This window comes from Trichogramma pretiosum, unplaced genomic scaffold, assembly GCF_000599845.2.
Source record: "Trichogramma pretiosum strain Unisexual culture from Peru unplaced genomic scaffold, Tpre_2.0 scaffold9, whole genome shotgun sequence".
NCBI lineage: Eukaryota > Metazoa > Arthropoda > Insecta > Hymenoptera > Trichogrammatidae > Trichogramma > Trichogramma pretiosum.
Window position 1 is genome coordinate 2160091 of NW_019641697.1, and position 13650 is coordinate 2173740.

General features: G+C 28.5%; 1 protein-coding gene across 1 annotated transcript in view; it reads left to right on the plus strand.

Moving 5' to 3' along the window:
* Positions 1–8600: 8600 nt before the first annotated feature.
* Positions 8601–13650, plus strand: part of LOC106651500 (homeobox protein prophet of Pit-1-like) — a 52974-nt gene continuing 47924 nt past the window's right edge. Inside the window, exon 1 of the mRNA XM_014370024.2 lies at positions 8601–9397. Within this exon, the coding sequence (XP_014225510.1) occupies positions 9184–9397 (214 nt within the window). The 5' untranslated portion in view covers positions 8601–9183. The remainder of the gene's footprint in view (positions 9398–13650) is intronic.

The window sequence follows — 13650 nt, forward strand, 5'->3', positions numbered from 1 at the left end:
GATGATTAAAAAAACAGCCAAATTGAAGAGAGAAAATATGTTAGAAATTTCACAAAGAATGATAAATTTATCGAATTAGATAACTTATGATTTTCAAAGAATCACAAGATCACTAGGAGAAGTTGGGCATTGGAAAGCCACCGAGTATCGATTTTTTCTTTAATATTATCGTCAATTTGTTCTAAAAAATATCTTTATAGCACTTTGGGGCATAAGTTCATATTTATGGCACGTTTTTCGGTGGCATAAGTCGCACATTCTGGCAGCGCTGCGTTTGCATCACACTCGCATACGCTCGTGCGCTAACGTCACTTCACGCTACCAGGAGAGTGCAACTCATGACTCGGAAGAGGGGGCATAAATGTGAACTTAGCACAGTGCTATAAAATAATGTACGATACTCGTGCCATGGGGACACTTTTCGGCCCAGCTATTACGACCCTCGCTACGCTCGGACCCTGAAATACGCCGTGCCAAACAGTGTTACTAATGGCAATAGTATTGTAAAGTTCTATATCAGATGATATGTACAAACATTTTATGCTGTTTAATGTAGCATGCAGAATTTTATCGAGTGAAAATTCATATAAAAAATATTTAGCCTTTACAAACATTCATTTGAAAAAAATTATACTAGGCTCTAAAAAGATACACGGACCAAATTTGCTCGTTTTAAATATGCAATCTCTAATACATTTATGCGAAGACGTTGAAAACATGGATTGTTTACTAAGTGACATGACAGCATTTCAATTTTTTCATATTCACCCTAGGAAAGCAGAATATCAAGCGGAATAACATCAGAAGATAAAAATAACTTTGACCCCTTGTAAATCTATGAGGAATAGATCTAGAGCACTAATATTTTCAGGATTTTCATGTTTTAATGTACTCTTTAAGAGGACATACTTACTTTGAAAGTAATTTTTTAGCATGTCACGCTTGTCCTTTATAATCTTAAATTTATCTTAAATTTTTACTGCGCATTTATTGTACTACTGTAAGGTTTCTTAAATGTTACAACTACTATTTACTTACTTATTTTTGATTTCAAAATTTGCCCGGTCAATTATTATAAAATCATAGGTGTACTTATTATTATATACACGCGGTCAATTTTAATATATCGTTATATATTTCATGTATATATATATATGTTATTATGCTGACAGATATTTGTGTAGGAACTGAATAACAGGATTACAATACAGATTATTTATTAACAATGAGTTTTTCAATAGATACCAACTCGTCTCAGTAGTAGCAGCTTTTACGTCTCTAACGTAACGATAAAACAAAAGGTGAGCAAGTAACAATTACAAAAAACTCAATTATTATATATATATGGGACTGCAATGAAATAAATAGCCACATTTGTTTCAAACAAGTGTGTGGACTCGACTTAACCATTTCATACTTCTAACACAGACAAACTTGACGTGGCCTGTTCATGAGTCGTTGAACCGTCGAATTTATTCGTATCTCAGCGTAGCTAAACTAAAAATATGCAACTATACACTTCAAACAAAAATGTCTATAGTCTCATTTTGCAAATACACTTTCATTATCTTCGTATAAATTGAACGTGGCTGAAGCCGATGGGGTCACTAATACCTTATAAAAATGACTCGCCGTGAATCATTCAACGAAAAACATAAAAAAAATTTACTTTTTAGCTATAATGAAAAAGAACACATTCGTGAGATTCGGCTATATAAATACAAAGCTATTCCTTTTTAATTTCTTGGGCATTGTTTTGAAAAGTAATTCTAGAAAATTTTGAAAAAGCAATAATAGAAAAATTTTAATGTGCTTTATACAGAAAATGTATTATTTTTATCTTCGGAGTTAAAGTAGATGAACTTCACAAGTCGTAGAAGTTAATTAAATTTAAAAATTGATTAAATTTTTGATTATATTTTATAGAAAAAATTTAATATCTTGCTGTAACATATCTTCTAAGGAAACTGGTCCTATATTGTAATATTACATAACTTTTAATTCATAGTTTTTATAATTCTTGAATTTGTGTGAAACTTTTCATAACTGTTATGAGATTTTAATTTTTCTGTAACTTTGGTATATGACTGTAATACATATTGCTATAAATTATTATGAACTGTTGTAATTAAATATCGTTAAAACCGTATAGTTAATTCTAATAAAAATTTCCTCTCCATTTATCAATAATTGCTTATTTATGTTAAGCAAATCAAAGATCTAAAGCCAAGGTAAGAACGAGAAAACGGCTTTTCCGAGATTTCCATACGGAAATTAAAAAAAATTTTTTCATTTATTGCTCGGCTTTAAGATGATCATAAATAATTTATTGAGAATTCAGGAGAATTTTTCATATAAAAAGAACATTTTTTGGCACATTCATATATAGAAATAATAGATTTCGTTTAATGATCACACATCGTATTATAACGTATGTAACATTTTTATATGGATTTTAAATGGAAAAAGGGACAAGAGTTAGTTAACTTGAAATGTAAAATGACACAGGTACATATGGCATGGTGACGTAGATCTACTGAATAGGTCAAATCAAATGTATTATTTATAGTTTTAGGCACAGAAGGTTCTTGCATACATATGTTAATAGCCGCAGGGGGGCACTTGCATTAAAAGACCCCTAAGGGCTTTCTTGAACATATGCATTTTCAATATATACTTCAATGAACTACGTGATAATGCTGACCCTTAAGAATCTGAGTACCCTTTTGAAAGCAACAATTTGATGTCTTCTTTGAATTTATATAATAATAAATAAAATAAATATAAGTTAGTTCGTAAAAAATGTGGAACCTATGATTAAATTGGGTTTATTTATTATGACACAAATACTACTAATATTTTTTCAAGACTCACTGAACTATTTACCATTGTTTTGTATATTAATTGTTAAAGTACATTTACTACAAAGTACATTATTATTGATTTTTGTAAAATATATTTGCTGAAGCTTGCATGATTTAGGTAGACATATTAAGATTATATATCATAATTATGAAAAACGGCATTATTTATATTGTCTAAATTATGTAGCGTTATCGCAATTAAAATGATAATGTGGAATATAATGAAATAGTTGTATCTCTATGCTTTGAGTAACATTAATTTGTTATTTAAAGAATGGAATATTATTTCATAATATCATAATTATTATTTCTAATAGTCGAGATTTCGGTGAAGAAAAGGACAGAAAATATATTTTATTTCGTAAAATTTTCTCACAAAATAGCTGTTTTGTTAATTTTATATAATAATTATACAATTTCATTGAAAAATATTACCAAATGAAATTGAAAATAAGCAGGAATAAGTTTTGACAAATTAAATAATCAATTGAGATCGCAAAATTGCAGCTTTACGATAATTATTTTGTTATCTATCATTCAAACAGGAACTAAATAGAACTGTTTTTTTGAAATTTATATATTTTTTGAATATCAAATCTGAGATAAAATAAGAAAAAAATGTAGAACATAGAAATTAATGAAGTTTTTTCTCGAAAATACGGCCATTCAGTGCATATAGTGGAAATTTTGAAAAAAAACGAGTATGCATTGAAATTGTAAATGTTGCAATCAGATGAAGTAAATTATACCTCAAAAATTTCAATTAATCGTGTTATTTAGACCGGGTAACTGCATCGATGATATATTGGCTGATAACATTCATTTAATATTTAATATTGAAAGTTTCTATATTTAAAAAGAACAATATCTAGTAGGTTTTTTTATTTTTTTAATTTTTATGGCTCTAAGTTTTATGTTATAGTATTGATGTTAAACATCCATGTCAGAATTTTAAAAAATCATTCCAACTAAAATATTAAAAATTTAGTTTTATTTTATTAAAAGTTTTTGAATATAGTTAACGTACATGCACATTCTCATTACGTAATTTTCATTACAAAAAATTGATTAAAAAAATTAATGAGATATGGACTATCGTGCTCAACTATTTTTTTAAATGAAAATTCCTATTTTAAAAAACGTATACATTTCAGTAATTTGACAAAGATATTAACAGATAATAATGACCCTCCTTTGACTTTACAAAGCTTGTTCAATCTATTGATGATAAGTACATTTCAACAATTATGTATTTTGCCACTTTTTAACATGAAAAATATTTTGATCCATCTTCAAAATAAAGTATTTATTGAGAAGGAACTTTTTAACGATGTAATAAATGAAGCGATTCAATTTTAAAGTTGAAAATACAATGTTTGTAATTCTTTTTCTTTCCTTTTCACTTTTTTTTTAAATGGCATTTTTATCGTTGGCTAAGAATCCATATATAAACTTCCACCGATCACCATTTTTGAAAGTCCTAAATTAATTTCAAAAACCTTTCAAAAAACATATAAGAGCCGACACTGTTATAAAGATATAATAACAAAAAGTTATAAATGTGTAAGATATATAACATTCTCATGCATTTAGTATATTTATATACACAATTCTCTTTCAAATCAACCAAAATAAATAAATATTTGTTGGATGTTGTAAGGAATAATGAAGTTTTCATATTATATTAACCATTTATATAAATGTTGTTTTTGAAATTTCATAATTACTTTTTTTAAAGCTCAAAAAATATTATCTTGTCGCATATTTTCCGATATGCATACAATTTTTAAGGCTCTCGGAATTGTTAGTTTATCGAACGAAGGTATTGCGCGTACTTTATGAAGAAAAAAATCATTTCCTTAACATGAAAGTTATCTGGTTCTTTTTGGTTATTCTATCCGTATTGAACTAGATTTTGAGTATTTATTTCTTTGGATAAAAGCAACCACTTGAACATTTTAGATACTTTATGAAAGTTATTTTGCAAAAACTGTAGATAATTTTAAAAGCTTATGATTTCTTGTAAGAAATCATGAAATTCTTTTGAGTTCATTTGGAGCAACTTGCTTGGTTACGATGTCATCTTGTAGAATTGTACAAGAAGTTAAGAAAAAAACAGGATAAAATTTCATTGAATGCAGTTTAAGGATCTTATTCTGAAAATAGTATCAATCTAATACAATTTTTAATTGATTAAATTAGATAATTTCCGACTCTAAATTGAAAAAGTTTTTCCCATTTTATCGAAAGAGTTCCTGCTGCTATCCCTAGTATTTTCATTTAAAAAAAAAGGCAATATCGACGGTGCTTACGAAGAAAATCCCCTTTGTAAAAATGCAGCATAATAGTTTTTTGATTTAAGAATAACCCCTTTTGTTTAGATCTAATCATTACAAGTTTTTGGAAAAGTTTGAATTACGAATCGAATTAGTGATTTTTATCGCCGCATTTTGAAAAAAAGAGAATTTCTTCGCTATAGGAATTTGTATGCATTGAAAAAAGAGATAGTCTTCGTAAGCACCGACGATATACATTAGGCTCTCACAATGAAAGTAAACTAGTAAAAGGTTAATTCAGTTATCGAGCAGAGAAGGCAAATGCAGCGAAGTAGGGGCGAGCCTATGACTACCCGTATCTTATTTTCATTACTGCCGCTCATGTTATAGAAGTAAGAGGCCCCTTTTTCGTGTCTTCTACTGGATGAATGAATAAAACGTTTACTATTGTACAACCAACATTCCAATTCTGTTTTATTGTTGGAATCTACTTTGAATAATAATAGTCATTCTGGCACATTACGATAGACATTATTCTTCCATAAAAATGCAAAGAACTTGCAATAATGGAAACTTGTTCAGAGTATTATTAAAATATCCTCGCCAAAATTTATAAAAATGCTATTTCTTTAAAGGTTAGTGTTGTAGTAAATCAAAATAAACGCACGAATCAATACAATATTTTGCAACGAAATTTACTCAAGGGATCAGTCGAAATAAAAATAGAGAAGTTATTTTCACCATTTTTCTCAGCTCGTTTGTTATGTATTTTACATACAATGTCTTGCTCAATGTTTTAAAAGTAGACAAAAGTATTCAAAAACAATTTTTTGGCATTCTTTTGGGTCATTTTTGTCGGACAACGTACCTTCTTCTAAAAAAGTGATTTTTCAATGGAGTATCGTAAATCTCCCAATATACTTAATCGATCTTTTGCCCACTTTTTTATAAAAATATACGAATGATTAATTAACCTGAATAGTAAGAAAAAAAGAAAAGTTTTAATAAATATGAAAGTTATTGAAAAAAAATGTTCAGACCTTCACCATTTCATTACATGAATAATAAAACTTTCACATATTTTTTCCTATGTATAAACTAATAATAATGCAAAATAAATTGTCATTTATATATTTTAACTACTTAGAATGAAATTATCTGAATGTATGGTATATTTCTCAACGAGTGTAGCTATGGTTTTTTTGCTAAACGAGAGATTATAGCCGAAGGCGAGTGCTGTAACGAGTTTTGTTAAAAAACCATATCTGCACCAGTTGACGATGCTATTTTTTAAAAGATTTTCCTGCTCTAACCTAAAATACGCAAATTTGCCACTAATTAAAGGCTCTGTTAGGAAAAAATAGTATCATCAACTGGTGCGTATATAGTTTTTTAACAAAAAAAAACTCGTTACAACAGCACTCGCCTTCGGCTCGTACTATAATCCCTCGTTTTGATAAAAAAACTATAACTGCACCCGTCGAGAAATATACTATTTTTCCTTTATATAATACGCCTTCAGTTCTTCTAAATATTTAAAATAGGCCTCGGTCTCGGTACAATATTAATTTATGATTTCACAGAGCGTAAGTGCATGCTTTTGTCAAAAATTTCTTACTTTCAATTTTAATTTTAACAAATCTCACCAATTTCTTTGTCGACTTCTTCATTAAAAATTTACATGCAATTTCTCGCTTTTTGTTAAAGATATTAAAAAGTGTTCAGTATTTTGATATTTTCTTACTTCTCGCCTTGCGTCAAGGATAGTAAAAAGTTTTCAGTATTTTTACAGTTTTTACGCCGTTTTATCCTGAGCTTTATCAATCAAACTTTGGGCTGAAGGTAAATTTTGCCACCAGACAAAATTTACCAATTTTCGCGTAAATATTTATTAACGTATTGGATGGAAAGATATTAAAAAAAATTAATTAATGAAATCAGCTGATAGAAGTTGTATATTTAATAAAAAATGTTTTTTTTCGTTGAGGGGCGGTGTATTACTCTATTTTGATAATAAAGATGTGTCAAAATTATTACACAATTTTTTTCCTTGAAACTTTTCTTCTATTTGAGTATAACAGAATTCAAAAAAATACATATTCACATTTTAATCCGAAAACAATTTATGGAAATAAATTTTACATGATACCTCCCGTCGTAAATTTGTCTAATCTTATTCATTCTTAACAATGATACTCTAAAAATGTTGATTTAAATCTTATTTAAGAATTCCATGTGTAACCACTATCTACTGATATAAACTATAATCAGCTTATAATAGTAATTTATAAGCACAATTTTATAGTTTATCTGCGATTCTTAGAGAGTGTAAATGTTTACCCCCTGGACAGTTATAATCTTATATGAAATTTATAGCGCAGAATAGTAGCGCAAAAATATAAATTTCAAACATAGAAGTTTAAGCTCTATTTAGACAACTATTTTTGTTCAAATGTTTCGTTTTACTTAGTCGAATCGTATACAAGAATATGAACACCACAGATTATTGATTTAAAATAATCTGTCTTCTACATCATGACTTGCAATGCTAAAGACCAAAATGTTTCTCAAAATATTTTGACAGAAATAAATGTTAATATTTCATTACGATTCATACCTATAATATCAAGAAATTTTGGTAATTTTGCGGTATACATAAGCTAAAATTACTAGTTAAATAACATTATTTTTCAATTATTGTAACGAAACAACGTATAAATCACTAAGCTTCTAAAATTAAAAAAAGTTTTTCATTTTTGAAAAACATTTTTTCGTAATCTTTTATTAGTACCTCTTTATTATATTACGTACCAATAAAGATTATTTATGATTTCTCGAATTATTTTCAAAATATTTCTTTGTGTACTTTTTTTTGCAAGCATAAGATTTTTAATTATTTTTTATTATTTGTAATTACCCTTAGAAAATTAGCAAATAGTACAATATTTTTAAGAATTGAGCTGTTTTTCATTTTTTAAATTTATTGTTAAATCATCATTTTACATTTTTCAATAATTAAACTATACTTATTTATCAAAAGTGTTAATATTTTTTGTCGTTAGAATTATTAAAACGAGTTTTCATTATTGTGCCAGAAAAATGTTGTTTTTTTTTAAATGACAAATCAATTTTGCACATTACTAGTAACTTAAATTTTATTCATTAATGACAATAATTAATAAATAATTTAAAAAATATATTAGGTTTTTTTGACTCGTAAGAGTATTTTACAGAATATCAATGAACTTCCATTGGTATTCGCCATGTTAAAAAGATATACTGGTCTCGAGATCCTATTGGTGGTTAGTAGAAAGTTACCTTGGTAACGCCTTTGACATTGCTCCAATAGGCTATCTGCCGAGCCTTGCATCTCCAGCCAATTCAACACTTTTCCTGGCTTCAAACATACTGGTAGGGTAACTATATTTCATGAACAGACTCTCTCAAGAACTTGCTTAGTTTGGTGCGTGGACAAAAATCATAAAAACAGTGATTAGTTTTTTAACTCTAATTCGATTTGTGTTATTACAATTATATAGTTTTAAACAATTTAAAATCAATAATTTAAAAAAAAATTATTCTCAAAAGCTATGGTCAAGCTTATATACAATGTGGATCAAAATAGTGAAAAACATTTTTTTTTCTCTAATTCGTACTCCAGTGTTATAAATCTGAGTAATAGTAGCTACTATCTGTTTCGATGAGATCTCGTTACTAAACATTTCATGATAACTCTTCACTCATTTTTATGTGTCTAAGATATAAAGAAATTAAAAGTTGTCCATAAATTTTTCATCCTGGCTAACGATTTATCAAACAGTACCGGCCAAGTCGGTGGCGTAGATAGCTCCGTCGGCGGTGGTGAAGGATCGACTCATAATGCCACCATTGGATCCTCAAATTCATCAGCCAATACAAATTCTACAAACTCTTCGACGCCTCTTAATATCGAACATCAGCAATTCAATATTTTTCCTGCAATTTTCAGTAGACAACTCAATTTTACCTCCTCTTCTGCATCTCATTGTAGTCAAACGAAACTCATGGATGATCTAAGACCTAATCTTGGTTTGTTAGGTGTAAATCTAATGGAAAATGACACATTTCACATTAATCATAATCAAGAAAAAAGAAAGTGTAGCAGTACTAGTTCGAATGAACAAGACTTCATGTATGCAGTACATCAAAGTCTAGAAACAAATCCATCAAATGTATCGATAGCGACAAGCAGAAACAGCACTAGTAATACTTCTTTAGGTAAGTTAAGCTAAAGTTAGTCTCATAAAAACACATTTTAAAATAATGCTACAATCAATAAATGAAAAATAACAAATGAATTTTCGATAAAAACATTAATAACAAAGAGAAACCGAAGTGTCTCCAATAATTTCACATTTCTTCCGGATACTCTAAATACATTTTTTGCAATAAAAAATATTTTTTGTTCTATTAATAGACAAAAATAGAAGAGCAGCACACAGTGTAGGGTGTTAAATAATGTTTTAATTATAAGAAAATTTTTTCTATTTTATTAAATGTTCATTTCGAAAGATGTTAGCAAAAATATTTTAGATCATGTTTTATAAAATTGTGAAGATGTACTTTCTTGAAAAACTAGTTGTATATTGATTTCAGAGTATTTGTTTCAAATGCAGCGTTAATGAAAATCTTGCTTTGTAGAGTAATAATCATACGTTTTCTAACCAAATGTTTTAAACGACTAGCACAACGAATAAATAGTTTAAAAACGATTAATTGACATTGCATAATCTCTTTGAGAATTTACAAGTACTCTGATTTAAGTATTCCATTAAATAAAATTGTATTATAACGTATATATCTTTATACAAGACGGATAACGTTCAATTCCGGACGCGTCGGGACACGGCTGTGCATACCATAACTCGACGGCGCTTACGAAGACTATCTCTTTTTTAAATGCAGACAAACTCCTGTAGCGAAGTAATTATCTTTTTTTCAAATTGCGCCGAAAAAAATCACTTCATCAATTCAAAACTTTTTCAAAAACTTCTAATGACCAGATCTAAAAAGCGGGGGAGTTCTAACATCAAAAAACTATCATGCTGCAGTTTTAAAAAAGAGTTTTTCTTCGTAAGCACCAAGGAACTCCCTTATTATTTAAATGGGTTAAGAATTGCCTTAAAAATACTTGAAAAAAATGAGTACTTATTCATTTCTCTAATGCTAAGGTTAGATTTATAAAAAATTTCCTTTTTTAGTGTAAAATAAAATTACACGTAAATTTAATAGTCCTAAGAATGTCACTATCCTGTTTTCCTTTTTTTAGATATAGACTCAACGACTTTTTGACTATCAATATAATGTTTTTGCAAAGGTAATAATCATAGATTAAATAAAAGTACCTTGAAAACCTTGTTTGACTTAATTTTTTTGCATTTTCAAAAAAAATGTTGGTATATCTGTTTAAACTCAATTAAAGCTAATAAAAAATACATATCGCTTATACCGAAAAATATGTATATCTTGTTAAAAATCGAATGACTCTATCATGTGAGTTAAGAACAATTTTTATGAATACAAAATAATATTATAAATAATACTTGGATTAATTATAATTCATAGCAGTTACATCTTCCTGATAAACTATAATGAATTGTAATAAACTACTATAAAAAGTAAACAAAAATTATTGAAAAATCAATCATGTTTTTGAAATCTTTAGCGATTTTGCATTTTCAACATTTATACTTTTTATTTATACAGTTCACGTTATTATTATTGTATTTTTTATGTAAAACATATTTTCCGCTGGGAAAGCTATAGAACTTCTACATCTTAACAAGTACATTGTAAGCGAAAAATATCCAGTCTCAACCTTACCTAAGAAATTTTAAAAAATTAAGGTGGATTCTTAACTAATTCTAAAAATTATTGTCTCGTGAAATTTTTTTATTCATTGAGTAAAATATTGTTTACAATTTGGTTATAATAGGAATTTACACGAACTTAATAGCATTTTTGCTTTTTCTCAACCTTACAATTACTTCTGGTCTTAGGATTTTACGAAAATGTTATGGCTTAAGTAAAGTATCACAATCGACCAAATTATTCTCATTATCTAACCCATAAAAGTCGGTTTACATACTTTCAATGAATAGTTGATAGAATCGAAGTATTTTATTCCTTAAGAATGTTGCATAGTTAAACAAGCTCAAGGGATTGCCCGCGTAATTTGTTTTATGTAAACATATCATCAGAAAAACTTAGGTTTCAATGAACAAAAAAAAATTAGCTTGGATTGTAATCCCCAAATATTTTTAGTCTATATCCAATCGCATATTGCTAACTATTTTATAATTTTATTTTAATATTAAATAAAAAAAAGTTGAATATGCTTGGTGTACTGATAATTAATAAATGTTGATTATCTGTCCAGTTCATTATAAGTAAAAATAATCAATACTGTAGTGGAGCAATTTTCACTGCCATCCAATCATTTTTGCTATTCCTGATCGAAAAGTGAGTAAACTTTAAAGTGCTGTAGTTTAGTCAAAAAATATCGTATCATGATTTTAAAAACCATTCGAAAAGTCTTTGCAAGTAATACAAGTCTATAAAATCGCAAAAACCTCCAGATTTGTCGGCTCAGAATAATTCTAGAAGACCTCCAACTAAACTGGTAATAGCTAAAATGGTAGAAAAAGCGGAAATACAAAACACGGGTTTTTTATTCGTCGACCGTTGTAAAAAAAGTCGCGAAATTCCTGCAGGAATTTCGCGCTTTCCTGCTGGATTTCTGCAGAATTTTCGCAGGAATTGCGCGAATTTTCGACAAGAGAATTGTCAATAAAAATTGATAAATGAATGGATAATCTAAAAAAAAATTATATAACCTTGAAGTACTGCAAAAACCTTTAGAATCATGCTTTAAAATTACGATCCGACCTTTTTTGACTGAACTATGACATTTTAAAGTTTACTCATATTTCGCTTTAGTATGACAAAAGTGATAGGGCAGCAGAGTATATGCATATAAAATAATTCTATATCAGTCGAACTCATCTATTTTTTCTCTATTTTTCAATAAAACAATTGAATTTTCAAGATTTTTCAAAACTCGCTTAAACAATGATATGAAAACTTAATAACACATAATTTATAGCTAGATGTGAATAGTGCTCATAATATATAAAATATTTGTGATATCCATTCGTTAATTTTGTAGTTTCATACTTTTTTCATCATGTCAATAACTATTGCGTATAGTTAAAAAGTTATTAATAATAGTGGCTCAAAACTTAGAGAAAAAATCAAAATTGTAAATTAGCTATCAATTTACTTCTGGAAGCACAATGAGGGTGAAGTGCATCATGTTGTCTAATTGCCGAAAGTATTATTCATAGTTTTAAAAAATGTAAATGGAATATTATAACTTTTTGAAGTTGCATTTGCAAAGTTTAATTTCTTAGTTGTTAATACATAAAAGACCAAATTATTTGCAGTGTAATTACATTTTCGTGTGATAACACAGAGTTTTATCATCAATAAAGAGTTTCAAATAATAATAAAAAAAAATATCATATATAGTAATTTACGATACAAGTGTCATAAGTAACACTTTTTGGCACGGCGTAGTTTAGGGCCCGAGCGCAGCGAGGCTCCTAATAGCTGGGCCGAAAAGTGTCCCCTATGTCACGAGAATCGTACAACATTTTATAGCACTGTGCTAAGTTCACATTTATGCCCTCTTTTCTGATGCATAAGTCGTACTTTCTGGTAACGCGAAGTGAGGTTAGCGCACGAGCGTATGCGAGTGTGATGCGAACGCAGCGGTTTAAATTTCAATATCTTTTTCCGAAGTCATGAAGAATCCAAAAAATTTGGAAAAAATCAAGGTTGTTGGCATTGTTAAAATGTACCGATATAAATTTTTTCAGATTTTTTAAATCAAAAATGGCTTCACAATCGATAGAAAAAAAAACGCTAACACACAGTGCAGAGTATGCGTGGTATTAAAGTCAAAAATCTTTGCTTTGAGACTCTTTTCATGTATTATTTAGCGAACTAGTTGCAACGTGAGTTACGAGCACTAAACGAGCCGATCTAAGCTAGCTAAGACTTTATGCCAACACCGAGGCTCGTTCGTCGGGCAAACACATTTTGTATCTAATTTTGTAAGCGTAGGTGTAAGTAACACTTTGGATTTACATGATTTCATTTCCCAAAAATAGAATATAACCGTGTATCTGCCATCGACCTCCTATTTATTTATGAACTCTCCATTCTCTCATGATGGATTAAATTCTATTACGGACTAATGGTAAAAGCCGAAATTGCCGTGGCAAATTTCGAAATGCATTAGATTTTACGAGATGCCGGAAAACCAACTAAAATTCAGGATAATCGTAAAGTTTTTCATCGAAACCTAAAATGACTAATAATTTTTAAGTGGAAGTGAAAATGCTTAACCAACATCAAGCATCTTTTTAAGTATATCAATAACAAAGCCATATAATAATATTAATAAC